The sequence below is a fragment of the Manacus vitellinus genome, unplaced genomic scaffold, assembly GCF_001715985.3.
Source record: "Manacus vitellinus isolate BGI_N305 unplaced genomic scaffold, ASM171598v3 scaffold_4_pilon, whole genome shotgun sequence".
Classification (NCBI taxonomy): domain Eukaryota; kingdom Metazoa; phylum Chordata; class Aves; order Passeriformes; family Pipridae; genus Manacus; species Manacus vitellinus.
The window spans coordinates 22,402,077-22,418,699 of record NW_021940604.1 but is presented as its reverse complement, the minus strand read 5'-3'; the positions used below and the strand labels follow the sequence as shown (position 1 = coordinate 22,418,699).

Sequence of the window (16,623 nt, the reverse complement as noted above, 5' to 3'; positions counted from 1 at the left end):
GACATTCTAAGACCAAAGATAGTAAGTAATGATGCCACTGGTAATTGCTTGGTATGGTTGGAGAATGAGCAAATTTTTTGCTAGTTTGTGTGTGTATACACACCCAGGCAGGTTTCATGTGGACATTAAGTCAAATCCCTTTGAAGACTGATCTTTCAGAGCAAGGTGACAGGATCATCATCATCATGGCTAGGCTTCCCAAACGAAGATTTAGGAAGGACTCTACCCACATTTGATACAAGCGTGCTGTTGGCTAAAGAGGCCAATGTGAGACAGAAGGTGACAGGATGTATTGCTAGTGAATGGGGTGGAAAATAGTTCCAAAAATTGACTAAGGAAAGGGAGCAGGAGGGAGGTATTTAGTTAACAGTGGTCTAGGAAGTAATTTTTTTTGAGTACCGTGCCTTAGTTGCTGACACTTTTTATATGTTACTTAAGCTTTCAGGTGCCTAGCAGATGAAAGGAGAGAATGGCTATCACCACACCTAAATGAAAAGTCTCTTCCTACTGTCTTCACATGGCTACAGCAACAAAGGCTGATCCAGAAGTAAACTAAAATGTATTTTTAATCAGTCCAAGTCACTTTAGAAAATGCCATTGAACAGGCAACCTGTGATTGAAATAAGAGAAGAATAATTTATACACAAATCAAAGAGAGGCAGTAATAGCCGGTGTCCTGCATATATACTTCAACATAATTTAATCTGCTAATCCTTTTTTGGTACTGGGTGATTTAGATCCTCCTCCTCCTCCTGAGCAAGAGCAGCACTGCATGTCCTCCTTTCACAGACAATGCAGCACAGCAGAGAAAGGCAAGGACATCAGTCAAAACTAAAAAGCTTTCTTTGATTATGGTAACACTGGAACATGATGGTGCAAAACACAGCTAAGTGCTTAGAGCAAAAACATTGGTGTCTGGTATTTTATCTGTTTTTTTTTTAAACTGCTTTCCTTGTTGGAACCCTTGCCCTCCACATCCTGCCCAATGCAGTGTTCTCACCCTCCGAGGCTGCTGCCTGTACATTAAACCTTTTCTGACTGTTCAAAGATGACTCATCAAAAGTGTTGTCTTGACCCTCCCTAGCACCCTCTCTGCCCTCCCCCTACAGCAGAGAGGAAGTGCAACTCCTTCCCCAGTGCTACACTATTTAGAAGAAAATAGAGAAAACACAGAAGTTTATCTGCATTTATCTTGCACAGCAAAAAAGCTTGTTTCTATAGCCTAGCCAGCAAAGGACTCAAAAGTGTCTTTCAGGGGTGTGCAAATTGTACTGCAGCTGTGGAGCAGTTAAAATACTAACCCATGTGCCTTTTGGCATCATCCATGTCCCTGGATGCTTGTGAACACGAACAATCAAACACTTCAGCACTATTTCTATAACTAACTAAAACCTAGAATTACATTCAGGCAAACCTTAACAGCACTGCATTGACTAAACACCAATTACGTAGATATGCAGGATTCCTAGAATAAGGCTGACATCCTTCACCATTACTGAAACAAGCTTTATTTCATTCAAGCTTGCTGCTATATCCAAACCAGTCGCAGTATACTCAGAATGCTGTTATTTGGCTATTGAATAATACTGTATGGCATAAATGAAGGACAAGGTGAGTGATAACAATCAAAGGATAGTTGTCACCAGGGAAGCCATCAAATGTGATTTTAGCACATTCCAGGAACCAGATGCCAATTTGGAAGTAGAGCGATAGCATCAGTATGAAGCACTCATGTGCCATTGCAGTAGCAGAAAGGAAACAGCTGTCTCCATCTAATTACAACCTTTTGTTAAAATAATTTTAGTATTACTCAACAAAGCAAAATTCAAAGACTATTTTTGAACAAATGTTATAGCTACGGATTAATTTCAAAGAAAAGCAGAAACACAAAACTAGTACTACAGGGATAAACAACTGTGCAGAGACTTTCAGTGCTGCATTGTAACAAAAACTTAATTCAGTCCTTAACTGTGTGCAGTAGCTGGATGATTTTCTGGAAGGCATAGCAATTTTAAGCACATAAGAAAGCTCTTCATTTCCATACATGTCCAGAAACGGGACTAAATTTTTTGCAATTTCTCATCATATGAGACTTAGTTATGTCAATACACATTCACACTTCATTCACTACCCACATAAGCATCAAGGTCATGGTGTGAAACTGAGGTTCCTTCCCTCAGAGCTGGTTATCATTTCAGTCCGTCAGCAACCACAGAACTGCACGCTCTCTGTTCTCCTGTTCAAACATACTGACAGTTATTCCCTAGCAAATTCCCTACCCACGTGGGTACTGAGGGAACTGGCAGATGAAGTTACTAAGCCACTGTCCATCATATTTGAGAAGTCATGGCAGTCTAGTTTAGTTGCCACTGACTGAAAAAGGGGAAATGTAACCCCACCTTTAAAAACAAAAAAACCCCCAGACAAACAAACAAAAAAATCAACCCCAAAACATCAACAAAACCAAAAAAACAAACACTCCAAAACAAACAAAAACAAACAAACAAACAAAAAAGGAAGACCCAAGGAACTACAGGCAGGTCAGTCCCACCTCAGTGCCTGGCAAGACAGAGCAGATCCTCCAGGAACTAAGGCTAACGCACACAGAAAATAAGGAGGCAATTTGTGACAGCCAACACAGACTCACTAAGGGCAAATCACACCTGACCAATTTGGTAGCTTTCCACAGTGGGGTTACAGCACTGGTGCACAAGGGAAGAGTGACAGACACCACCTACCTGGACCTGTGCAAAGCATTTGATGCTGTCCTGCATGACATCCTTGTCTCTAAACTGGAGAGACACAGATTTGACATATGGATCACTCAGTGGATAAGAATTTGGCTGGATGGTCAACGGCTCAATGTCCAAGTGGAGACCAGTGATGAGTCATATTCCTCAGGGGTCAATATTGGGACAAGTGCTGTTTTAACATCTTTGTCAGTGACCTGGCCAGTGGGATTGAGTGCACTCTTAGCAAGTTTGCTGACAACACCAAGGTGTGTGGTGCAGTCAAAACACTGGAGGGAAGGGATGCCATCCAGAGGGACCTTGACAGGCTTGAGAGGTGGGACTGTGTGAATCTCATAAAGTTCAACAAGGCCAAGTGTCAGGTCCTGCACCTGGGTGAAGGTAATCCTAAGCAAAAATATAGGCTGGATAGAGAATGGATTGAGAACAGCCCTGAGAAAGAGTTGGGGGTTTTGGGGAATGAGAAGCTCAACATGAGCTGGAAATGTGTGCTCATAGCTCAAAAAGCCAACTGTGTCCTGGGCTGCATCAAGAGAAGCTGATCAGCAAGTCAAGGAAGGTGATTCTCACTCTCCATCCTGCTCTTGTGAAACCCCACCTGTAATACTGCATCCGGGTTCCCCAACATAAGGATTTGGACATGTAGAAGTGAGTCCAGACAGTTACAAAAACGGTCTGAGGGCTGGAGCACCTCTCCCATGAAGACAGGCTGAGAGAGATGGCACTGTTCAACCTGAAAAGGCGGCTTTGGAGAGACCTTATAGCACCTTCCAGTACCTAAAGGGGGCTACAAGAGAGATGAGAGACACTTTTTACATGGGCATGTAGTGATAGGACGAGGCTTTAAACTGAATGGCTTTAAACTGAAAGAGTGTGGGCTTAGATTAGGTATTAGGAAGAAATTCTTTACTGTGAGGCACTGGCACAGGTTGCCCAGAGCAGCTATGGACACCCCATCCCTGAAAGTGTTGAAACACCCAACCTGGCCTTGGAGCAACCTGGGCTAGTGGAAGGTGTCCCTCCCCAGGGCAGAGGAGCTGGAACTAGATCTTTAAAGTCCCTTCCAACCACAGCCATTCTACGATCCACATTAAAGAAAGTTTACAGGTAAAATTCCATTCAACAGATTTTATTTATCAATTTGGTTTTGCAATTACAACTGCTTCAGTTTTCTTCCACTGAAGACAAAATACAAACTTTTACAGCAACACTTGCAGAGAACATTCATAAGGTAACAGCTTGATATCTGCACAAGTTGGCCTCAAGAAAAAGCCAGGTAACTTGAAGAGTCACTACAATTCAGTGCCTAAAAATCACAATTCAGTGATTAAGGGGCAAGTACAAATACAGATCTATGAGTTACCTTCCACTTCAAAACACAAGGCCAAGAAAAACTGTAAGTTGTTACTTCAGGTTTTTTGCTACTACACAGCACAGATCAGCTGATACTGCCATTTCACAAAGGAGTAATTACTTTCAACAGTGAGGCAGCCAAGCACATGGAGAAGATGTATAACCCAGCCTCCCCTCCCCACAAACAACTAAAAGGGAAACAATTCCAGCCACAACTCTAACCTGTGGACTTATACCTTGCTGGCAAGGCTAATGAGCAAGAGGTGTGTAGTGCGGGCCCTTTGGAACATGACTAAATTGATATAGCACAAACTTGAGTTTTTCAGATAGGCATCTGAACATGTCAGAGATCCTGGGTTTCTTAAATTCTTGGAAAATAGCAATTGCTGGCACCACAGAAAATTTAGTAACTAAGGCAAGGTATCCTTTCTCCCCTTTTAAACAAAATTTGAGGCAAACGATTAAGCAATTTTAAGGCACTTTAAACACTATTTTTAGTTCGCTTTACCAGCATACTTTATCAGCAACCTAAATCAGGATCAGCATAGCTCATGAATAAGCATTTCAGCAACATTTTATAAAGCAACTCTTTTTGTGCCAATGACTCCCATGCTGTGAAGTGTTCTGCAGGACTTTTCTGCAAGTTTCCCAAAAGAGAGCCCTTTGAGGCCAAATATTATACATTAGGCATAGTTTGCTTTGCTGAGCTAAAAGCGAACTGTCATATTTTAGAAGAGTATTTCGTTCACTTCAAAGTACAGAACACAAGCTCATGGATATTGTTTGAAACAAATGGAATAAAACAGTTCTTAGATAGGGAAAGGACAGATTTAAGTGATTTCACAATAAGGCCAAGGATATATCATCTAACTCACACACATATTGTTGCTGGAAACTGGCTGCTCACTGCTGTTTTCATAAACCTGAGCTGATTGTCTTAGTTTTGTTTAGAAAACCAAAAGCTAATGAACTCAAAGATACAGTACTGGTGAGTAACCTCTGCATTTTGTAGCAATTTGAGTTTTCTATGCAGCATAACAGAAACAATGCCATTCAAACTAAAAGAACACAAGAAAGCGACACGGTACACTTTAAATTTCCAACTGAAGTGCACTTAATTTGCTTCATATTTCAAGTTCCATTGCCATGAGTATTATCTGCTATTGATGCTATTTTGTTTTGGGTGCCAAGTTCCAGTCAAGTCAGAGCTAATAAGACAGTACTACAGATTATCCCAAAATTGATGATCAAGGGATATCATCAGAAGCTATGCATTATGTGCTACATACACCATTTGATTTTATCTTTACTTCCATTTTTCCTGTGGGTTTATTTTCACAGGTGCTCAAGTCAGTCTGCATTGGAGATGACGTACCTTTGATACTCAGATCACATGGCTGATTCAGCCAAGTAAAAAAAAACCAACTACTTGGCTGAATAGATCTCCTTAACCAGTTCACTGCAGGGAGACACAAACCTGATGCCAGGAAGTGGGAAGAGGAAAGAAAAAAAGATGTAGCCTGCAGTCACAGGACTACAGCAACCCAGACTAGGATCAAATCAGCAGATCCTCTGAACTACCCTTAACTACTCCGTCAGCAAGCAGACATACAGGAGAGTAAAAAAGAAAAAAACAACCCAAACCCCTGAAATTAACTGCAATGAGTTTAAGAACCATTTGAACAACAAAAACCTCAGAACTTCCTAAACATCAGTATTTCAAGTATAAATGTGAGTTCTTGCCTTTATATACCGGGAGTGAACTGTATTTTATCACTAGTTTTATGGTTGGTCTTTGTGGGTCAGAACAAAAGGTAAACAAGTCAAAGTTTCTGTTTGTAGCTGAACATCACTGTACCATGCTCCTCACTATAAAACAAGGTCAATAAGGGACAGTTATTCTAGTGAAAAATTTTTTAAACTGGAATGCTCAAGTCACATGTATTCTATTTTTCTATGTAAAGCTAGTAATTAAAAGTTTTATTTATCTTTGAGATAGGTGGGACACATTTGCAGCCTACTGAAATTTAGTCTTTAAGGCACTAATATTTTTTTTCCTATTAGAAGAATTATCCTTACATCCACCCTTAACATTAATTGAGAAGGGCATAGAAATTCTGTTTGGAATGAACTATTTTATGAAGCAACCTTATTCTTGTGTAAAAAAAATAAAAAGGGTTATGTCATTCTATTAACACATTATCTAATTCTACATTTTTGTTCATCTTTCTAGCAACATGCTGTAAGAGCCATAAGCTAGTATAAACGGTATTTCACTCCCTGAATTTAGTCACCAATAATTCACATCTTGATAGAACTGAAGGGATATTGTATCAAATGTGGATTAAATCAGCCTTCACAATAAGTCATCATGAGATTGTCTACTCAACAGTGTTACCACTGAATAAGAATCTCTGAACATCTACATTTGGCATATCAAGAAAAGTCCCACAGCAGCAGCCACTAAAGGAAAATAAAACAGCCATTAGAACCCATGCAGCATATTGCAAGTAATCCTGTTGAAGAGATTCATATCACCTCTTGCCAAGTATAATGTTGCAAAAATATTCATTTAAAGTCTTCTTTTAGAGATTTAAAGGATATTATGAACTGCTGTCTTCCATGAGCAACAGAAAATATTTTGGTTCAGTGAACTACAGGTGTTGGGCTACTAGTCCAATACAAAGTGGCAGATCCTAAAGTGTGTGATAGTTTCGGTCTTTTGACTTGCAGAATTTGTACAGAAAGAAAATAACAGCCTGCAGACCCAGAACAAGGACAATTCCACCTATGAAACTTGCAGCATCAAATGTAGATTTGCGTGCAGCAGGTGCAGGAGTCACAGTAGCACTCGTACCTGTTAAACACCACATTAGAAACTGTAAGTGCACAATGCTCACAACAGTTTTACAGATTTTAGTGCTGGCTTCCCTGTATTAAGATTACTCAGAACATCATAGGAAAAAAAATCAAAAGTAAAGACACATCAGCATCTGCATTTAGATTAGTGATACTGAAATTCTGATTAAATACTGATTGTACAAGACTAGAGCTATTTATAGACAAATTGCTCTGGACCTCAATACTGAGCAATACCCAGTTGAACTTTATTTGTACTTCAAAGAGCCAAAGCCTTCCTCCTTTACATAGAAGCATATTATTGATATGTTCACATTCAAGACACATTTACAGTCTCTGCTCCTTGCTCAGGTTTTTTTTGCTTAATTCAAAATAAATTATTATCTTCCATCTACTGTATTTTACCGCAAGAGTTGTGCTTAAAGAAATCAGCTGAAATCCCAACGAATGAGTCTGGAAATAACAGCCATCTGCAGAAGGCTAGTTTTAAAGAGCTTTACTTTGTGAAAGCTTTTCATGAAATAGCATATTTAGGACTGACACAGAAATAAAATACTTCAGCTTATTCCCATCACCATAGTTCAATTTCATTTAAAAAAAAAAAAAAAAAAGGCATCCCATTATTATGCTGCAACTGAAAGCCAAAATATTACCTCCCAAGGACAGGTGAGTTAACAAGTGAATTCCAGCCACACTATTAAAATAGTCCAGCTAATTTTTTTTGACCAAAATGTTTCCCACTTTTAATATCTCACCAACTAGCTCTGATTCTTGGGCTATTACCTTGCTACATACATACATCACCTTAACAAAATTAGACTTGCCATAAAGTTAGAAGTGACAACAACAGATACAGCAATACTGCTTTGATGCTGCCAGTTGGTAAGTCTTTCCAGATAACTTTTAAAGCAACACTAATTTTTAAGTATTTTATGCTTTAATTACGGTAGTAGTAGCAGTTACCTGGAGTAGTAGGTGTTGTGGTAGGTGAAGTAACGGGAGTTGTAGGCAGAGGAGCATGTGTAGTTGCATTGGTGACATTAGCTGTTTGAGAGAAGACAGCACGTGCATACCATAAACCTCAACAGCAAAATTTGCAAGCACTGAAGTTCTTATGCAAATTATTTTTCTTGTTTTGTTTTAACAAGGATAAGCTTTGCCCTCAGACTATCCCACACAACTTAGGTGTTCAGCTGTGTGGTGCTACGCCAAGTTTCTGCAATAAGGATTATTTTCAAACTTGCATAACATTGTTATCCAAATATTTCAAGGTTCTCCACAGATCAGACAGTGATTCTTCATTCCGGCAAAACCACTTCTCTTTCAAGTGCTAGTATAAATACTGGTATTTGAACAAGAACCAAGACAGCTGCTTCAAGACAACTGAGTACCTGCATCAAGGCAAAGGACCTTCATTAAACAGCCCTTACAGTCAGTTACTATTAATTGTACTAAAAAAGTACTTAATATAGTATCTCTAGACAGGACATACATACTCCTCCTGCCCCAAAACCCTAACTGTGAATGCCATCATTGGAATAAAACCACCCACCTATAGCTAAACTGCCTCCTAAAAACTCTTTCATTATCAGGTCAGAACACTGGGTCTCTGACCATTCCTCCCCTACCAATTAGGATTACTAAAAATGAATCACTATTTCACTATGTGCCTCGAACGAGTGCCAACATTTGTAGGTTTACTCAAAGCTAAACATCACCCTACTGTACATTAGGCTGTACTAAGACTAATCAAGTACCAACCTTTTACCTCCCAGCTCACTTGACAAGCAGATGCTTTTAAAGATTAGATTCATTTTTTTAAGAACTTCACTGTTAAGATGGCAGAGAAATTTCTGAATAACAACAAAAAAAACCCTCTTAAGAATTCATGATTAATGGAAAGATTAGTGGAAATGATTAATTCAAACAATTACCACTGGCCCAATGTTTAACAGAGAAAATGCTTCTTGCCAATATAATTAAGAGTTTTTTAAAATCCACCTCTTCCAAACCTTGGAACCATTTATGTATTCTGTACATCAGATGTTTAGTACTCAAGCTACTACACTGAACTGTGGAAGAAGTCCTTATCCTTCATTTTATTCACCAGTTCCTAGTTTACTGCCATTCTATGTTCAGTGCTACTGTATTACCTATAGTAGTATGAGCTGTGGTAGCAGAACTGGTTGTGGTCACATTGGAGATTGCTGTGGTAGCATTGGAAGACGCTGTGGTAACATTGGAAGATCCTGTGGTAGCATTGGAAGACCCTGTGGTAGCAATGGAAGGTGGTACAGTAGTACTGGAAGCTATGAAAAAATAAGAGTTACATTAAAGAGATTAATGATGGTATTTAGCTAAAAAACAACCCAGCATAAGCAGGCATAGTTTTAGCTATTTCATATAGCACTGAGTTCTACTGTAGTTTTAGTATGAAATTACAAAGCAGTTGACTCCACCATACTAACATCAGAAGTTACATGAATGAATACATGAAAAATCTTGTCACAGGGAGCCCAGTCAAGCCAGCGTTCAACTGGCAACTCATGATTCCTCAAAGCAAACAGGAGTGAGAAGAGCCCTACTGTACAAGCTTTACACAATAGGGAACTAGGCATACAGTACTGCTTCCCAACCTCACTGCAACTTAGACTGAACCTGACCTACCAAGTTCAACTATAAATCAGAGTGATTAGACAACTGAATCAGAATAAAGGGAAAACCAAGACCTCATCAAGAATTTGAAAGCTAGCTAAAGCTTCCTGTTCCGAGACCTGCTGCTGGATGTAGGTACTCTCAGCTTTAGTATGTGCTGTACAAAAAAACCACAAAAATACACCTCACCCAAAATGCAGAACTGTGAAGTCTTCTGCAACTTACTGTATCATCCAAGTTAATCACACATAGACAGCTTGTCTAAACTGTTGGTTAATCATACACTGATACATCAGCAAGCCTCCTGTTGAAATACCATGACATCCAGAAGCCTTTAATACTCAGGGCTCATTCAGATGTGGTTATTCACACCTTGAACATAATTCAGCATGCTGGGAAACCAGAGCCAACTGTTTCTACAGAGATAGGCCGGATATATCAGAATCGACCTTCTCTTGAGTCCCATTGGCACCCAGTCCATTTAGGGCCACCTAAAAACTGGCCCACATTTTCCCATGTCGGTCCTGAATGTAGTGTTGAGCCACGAGAAGTGAGAGTCTATAAAGGTGAGGGTGAACAGGCTCTCCATGGAAGTGGTCACAGTATCAACCCTGAGAGAGTTCAAGGAGTGTTTGGACAATGCTCTTACACCTACAAAGACCCCCTACTAAGGGTGACAATTAATTTCCTTGAATATGCACAAGCAAAAACACAACAACCTGACAGAGTCACTAAAAGTTTACCAGGAGTAGATTGTAAAAACACTTCTCTTAGATACAGAAGAAAGGCATCATAACATCATGCTCTCTTTGGAAAGCAATAAAAAAATAGTACTTTTAGCACTCCTGATTAAGAGGTGACTGTTACAATTTTAGAAACAACACAAAAGTCCAAGTCAAAAGGAATTATTTCTGACTGGCTGCCATCACAATATAGCCCATCGCAGCATGGAAGTTTCACCTCTGTTGCTGTGAGCCAGCCACTTTAGCCACACTGTTGAATTCAGCTGGACAAGATTATTCAGAATTTTCACTTGCTGTTCTAGATCTTAAAACCAGGAAATCCTATTTTAAAGTCCATTTCTTGTCAGTTTTCAGAAAAACTAAAATTCGGGGGCTTCCACAAAACTGAAATTCAAGATCTAATCTAAATTATTCATATCCTGCAAATCAGTTTTGCACAGCAAGCACAAATTAAGCCTGAAGCAGATAAGCGACCGAGCACGTTCCTAGCATGAAGGATTTATCTTACGCAGCTCCATATCCCAGACCCTGTACTTCAGAACTGCATGAAGAGCTGTGCTAGTTAATTATTAAAACTGGAAGGTTCATAAGTTCTTCCTATTTACCGCATCTCAGATGACTTAGCAGGTGAAACTTTTTTGTTCAATATGCAGCTTACTGCCTTGACGACACTGACAAGTTCCTTGGGATATGCTGTATCTAACAGGAAACATCCGTTTTAATCCAAGAAAGCAAGGTAGTATCGAAAGACGTGTCTACTAAAATATGTCAGGCTTCTTAAAACAGCAACAGTAAGCAGTTAAATGGATGCACAACAAAACTGTGTATTCTAGTATCATATATTTTCTGTTTAAGTAGAAACCAAAGGGCTTATTTACATATTTGTAAATGATTATATAAATTGTAGAAGGCATATCAACAAAAGGCCAACAGACAAAAGAGTTGTAAACACAACTGCCTCACATTAAACAATGTGAAAGCTGAGTATCTAAATACTCACAGGAACACCGTTGTACAGGTGAACATTCTTCAGCCTTCACAGATGCTTCTGTTTCATTTACACACATCTCTTTACCTTCTGTTAGAAAAGAAGAAAAAAGATATTTACAGTAGCCGAAGTATAAAGTGTTTGAGACATTGCTCCTAGATACTAATAAACTGTTCATAGGACAAACCAAACACCATCTGCTAGCCAAGACAGCCACTTTAGTATACAAGACTTCGGTATTATATTAATAATTTCAGACTTCTTAGTATTTTTTTTCACTAGTTACTCCACCACTCAAATCAACACTTAGGTAAAACTTACATATTTTGTTGTAACAGTATAGCCTGATGTTTTTTCTTCAGAGCTGATAAAATTAAAACAGTGTTTCTATTTGTGGCATTTTCTAAGTTAAACATTTCCACCTCTATGGTAGCATCATAAAAAAAGTATCTTACTGTCTTAAAAAGCAAAACTTAGTTCCAGCTTTTCAAAATGGTCCTTGACCTTGAAATGGTTGAATACAGTTTCTTATTCTCTGCCTTGACTTATTCTCCCTTGATGGAGATTTCAACCTCTCTCTGAAAGAAGCTACACAGATCTCTTGGGTGTTTGCAGTATATGCCTGTTGGTCCAACACCACAAGCAGAATTCAGAAAAAGAGCTTTCTGAACGATAAGTTGTATCCAAAATTGATTTCATTAGTTCCAAAGCACCTTAACCTTCATATATAACCCTTCTTGGTTATCTACAATCAAGTGTTACAAAAATCATTATGATAGTCAAGTCATTCTCTCCTCTTACTCTGTTTTCACCTCACATAAGAAGTACAAATAGTCCAACTGAGGCCTGCTTACTTAGTCTTTGTATGACTTTGTCAACAGCAATTTCATCTCCTCCAGGACTGAATACCAGATGTCAACTAAATGTAGTTACATCCAACTCACCTATAATTGGAAAAATACGGCTCTAAATTAGAAAACAACTAATGCTTCTTCAACTCTGTCACCTTCCCTTCAGTGGCCTGCAATTTGTAGTTTTATGAACATTGCTGTTAACTATTTAATGGACTCCTCTACCTGTATTGCACTTCAGTTCAGGAGCAGTGGTTGCGACCACCAGGTCCATGACAAGACCTCAAAAGGGACTGAAGGACAGAGTTGTGCTTGCATGTCAGAATCTACTTGTGATCCCTTAACAGCAAATTCAAGTGACTAGTTTGTCCTAAAAACATTCTGAACCACCTGGAAAATATTACTTTATCAACAGCACAGATTTAAATCAGAAGCCAAAAAAATCTGGGAATATTTTGAACACATCAAACATTTAAAGTTCTCAGGTGAAGACAGCTGAATGACAGATACAAATTATGAGTTAATGCTTTATTAGGTTATCAAACAGAACAGAGTATTTGTGTGATGAACATCAATATAGATGAAGTAGGTTTAGCTGGGTTTAAGGCTCTCCACAGTGTTGAGGAACACATTCAGTGCAGGTAGCTCAGTGTGCAGCTGCAGTATGAGCTGCAGCTTGAGCTGGGAACTAGGTGCACAAAAGGGCACAGGGACCTGTGTCCCAGCCAAGGGACTCAGAGACACCATGGAGCCAATGACCCCAGACTATCACCCATTTAAGACTGTGACGGTATAAAACCCAGGGATTCCTTTACTGGAGGTCCCTCCTTGGAGGCACCAGCTTGGGCTGTTTCTGTGTTACTGCATTGTGAATAAACTGCTTTATGGAACAAGACACCTGAGACTGCGAAGGGAAACCTGGGTTGAACTGGTAAGGAAACCTGGTTTGACTGTGTGAGTGTGGGGTGTGCAGGGAGTCAAGCGGGGCACCTGTCGTGAGGTGACCCCTGCAAAGGGGCTTCAGTCCTGGCAGTGAAAATTTCCAGTGGTGGGAGTGTGCCTGCCCAAGTCTCCTGAATTGTCACACAGGGAAGTTTCCTTAACAATGGCAAAGTACGGATCTGCGCTATGTAGTACTCCTTACCTTTACATGTGATCCACACGCAGACTCCTGTATCTGTGCCATTAGCAATACACGAATCGCAGTCAGAGAAGTTTCCACAGACGTCTTAAAAAAAAAAAAAAAAAAAAAAAAAAAAGGCAAGCACTGATTAGGACAAAATGACCACTGTCAAAAGAGCAACTTCACCCACAGAAACAAGTCTTAGATCTGCACTCTCCCATATGTACATCTCCCAGGTTAAGGCACAATCCTTTACACTGAACTAACTACAAGTGAAAACTACAACTTTTGAATGCTTTTAACATGAAGTAAACACATTTTCCTCTAGATAACAGTGATATTGCTAAACCAGACCCCCACATGTAAACCATGATTCTGCTTCATGCAACATCTAACTACAGTAAACTCAGATAATAGTGGATATACTAGTCTAGTGAAGTTACCAAAGTTCACTAAATTAATTTTGCAGAAGTTTGTTGAAACCTCAGGTGGTAAAAGCCTGTTTCCTTTTGATTTTATTTTTTCCTTTATGTAATACAGCCAGCTATCTATAACCCTACAGTAGAAAGCAATCAAATAAAGATTGCTAGAACCTAAAGGAATTCATATTCACATGCATAAAAAAGGAGAGCAGAAAGGAAGTCAATCTATTCATATTCTGATCACAGCAAAAGCCAGCAATCTAACTAGTCCAGATGCTTTTTTATGTCAATCTCAGTCAAATATTGTTGCCTTAAAACCACAATGACAACACATCCACTATCTGGCTCAAATAAGATCTCCAAATCTACAGTTTGACTGCATTAGTTTTAATTAATACTTTCTCATACAGCCATCATACTTGGAAAACCCACCTGCAACCCACATGTTGCATGCTCTCCACCACATTTCACACTATACCCACCTATCCACCCTTGGGTGACCTTTCCCTCTTCTCCGTGAAGGGAACACTTTCATCCACAGATCTCTGGCAATCAGCATGGTAATTTACCTCTCAGATAACAACTACAAATACATTAAGTAACTTCAGTAATCTGACAATCCGAATTAAGCCTGAATCTACCTGGTCTTTCTCTTGGTAATGTTAGGATCAGGTCAGAAATGATGGCACTATTTCTTCCCTTTCACATAAGATATGAAAAGACCTTTGTCAGTTTGCATCAGTGAGGTATGCAACAGCTGCACTGTTCCCTTTGGGAAGGCAGCACTCAAACCACTTCAAGAGCTATATGACAGTTTTTGGATAATAGATCTCAGGGGTCAAAAAAATTCTGGGGAAAAAAGAAGTCAGTCAATTATTATTCTGGATATACATCTGAGGAATGATCACAGCACACACACCACCGACTTCTGACAAATGAACAACCCTGACTTTTGCAAATTCCTCACTGGTACACAGAAAATGTAGCACAGTACATCTGTGGAGACAGGAAGACAGTCAGTGCAGTTAACTAATACCAGATGCACAAGCGCTTTTAGTTTAGTTTCAAAAACAGCTTTCCCAGACTATCGTGGAGAAGGATCTGATGTGCAAGAGTAAAGGATCAGAAGAGCTTTTATCAATGAGCTGTTAACTTCAGAATCTGTGGCAGGGTCTCAGACATTGTCTCTCAGGGTCTTTTATATGGGATAACTGCAAGTTTCCCAGCTCTCCCCATCAGAAGATGCCTACTCTTTACTGAAAAAAAATTACTCTGGTATCACAAACTCAGCTCTTCAGACCAAGCGAGCTGACGTTTGCTCCCAAGATAAACCTGTTGTACTGGCTCTCACACGGGGTAAATTCGGATATTGCCCTAACACTCGAGGAGGAAACTTGGAAACAAGAGTTCGTCCTGCTGGACCAACAGTGCCCTCTCCCGCTGCGCTCTCCTCTCCCGGCTATTAACCCCGGGCTGAGCAGTCACGGAGCAGCTCTCGGTTCCCACCAGGTGTCCCACACCGCCCTGCATCCCGCCGTCAGAGTAGGGCTGGAGAGGAAACCTAGAAGGGCTGCGGCAGCGGGGACCGGGCAGCCTCAAACCCAGTTGCCTCCAGCGCCACCGTGCAACGCGGCCACGGAACACCGAAGTACTTCCACGCAACTGCTCCCCTTCGCTTCCTGGAGCACGGCACATGTCGTGGTTCTCGGCCAGGCAAACACTCCAGCACAGAGCTCATGGGGCCAGAGCTGTGGGCAATAGTGGGCAAACCCACAAGACGGCTAATGGGGCTCGCACCCGGATAAGGAACGAGCGGCGGGAGGGACAGACCACCACCGCTGAGTCAGGGAACCCTCGCTATCAGACCCGCACCGAGTACACAAGAACCACCCGCGTACAGGGTACTGCATGCTAAGGGGGCACCGCAGGCGGCGTCCAACCGGGATAACGGACCCAAACCCGCGCCAATCGGGACAGCGGGCCAAACGCCCAGCGGGCTGCGGCCGCGGCGCCCGGGGCGGGCGGCAGCGCTGCCGCCTCTGCGGAAGCGGCGGCGGCTGCGAGCGCTGAGGGAGCGCAGGGCGGGCTCCGGGCGGCGCAGCGGCGCTCCCGCCCCGCCGGCCGCGGCGGGTTCGACAGCGGCACGGAGGGAGGGCCGGCAGGGCTCGGTGCGCGGAGCCGCCCCGCTCCCCCAGGCGCCCGGCCAGCGGGCGGGGCTGCCCCGTCAGCAGCTCCCGGGGAAAAGGGGGGATACGCGAATCACTCACCTACGGGCGCGTTGCCGCCGCTCTGCGCGACGCCCGCGGCCAGCTCGCAGAGGCAGCACGCCAGGGAAAGGGCGGCGAGGGAGAAACGCGAGTGTCCGGCCCATGGCGGTTTCGGTGCGGTAGAAACGAGTGGCTCCGGGTCCCGCTCCCGCTGCCTGCGCGCACCCTCCGCGCGCCCGCCGTCCCGCCCACGCAGCGTCACGGGAGCGCCTCCGGGCCGACCCCGCCCCGCGCCGCGGTGGTTCCAGCCCAGCCTCCCCCCCCCATCCGGCGGGTAATGGAACGGTCCGCACCGCGGCGACGCCGAGCCACTATCCCACGTGACCACAGCACTCCCCAGGAAGGACCGTTTCCCGTGTGTCACGCGCTCCCCGAATGCTGGACGTCACCACGGAGGTCCCGCCCACTTTTCCGCTACGTCCGCTCATTGGCTGGGGCGAAGCGGGGGCGGGGCTGGGGCGCGCGGGCTCGCGTTTCCCGCGGGCGGTGCGATGACACGTGGTCGATGTTATTTCCCGGGAGCTGCGGTGGGTGCATGGGCTCGCTGCGCGCCATCCCCAGGCGAGACTGTCCCACCCTACCAGCACCAGCCGCCTGGGGAGGCACGGCCGT

At 42.3% G+C, this 16,623-nt stretch overlaps 1 protein-coding gene across 1 annotated transcript; it reads right to left on the bottom strand.

Moving 5' to 3' along the window:
• Positions 1-3,863: 3,863 nt before the first annotated feature.
• On the bottom strand, positions 3,864-16,115 carry CD164 (CD164 molecule). The gene is given in 7 exon segments (XM_018078252.2): positions 3,864-6,960; positions 7,926-8,006; positions 9,116-9,271; positions 11,361-11,438; positions 13,344-13,427; positions 16,012-16,096; positions 16,098-16,115. Coding segments are annotated over 7 exon segments (663 nt in total). The 3' UTR covers positions 3,864-6,799.
• Positions 16,116-16,623: the final 508 nt, after the last annotated feature.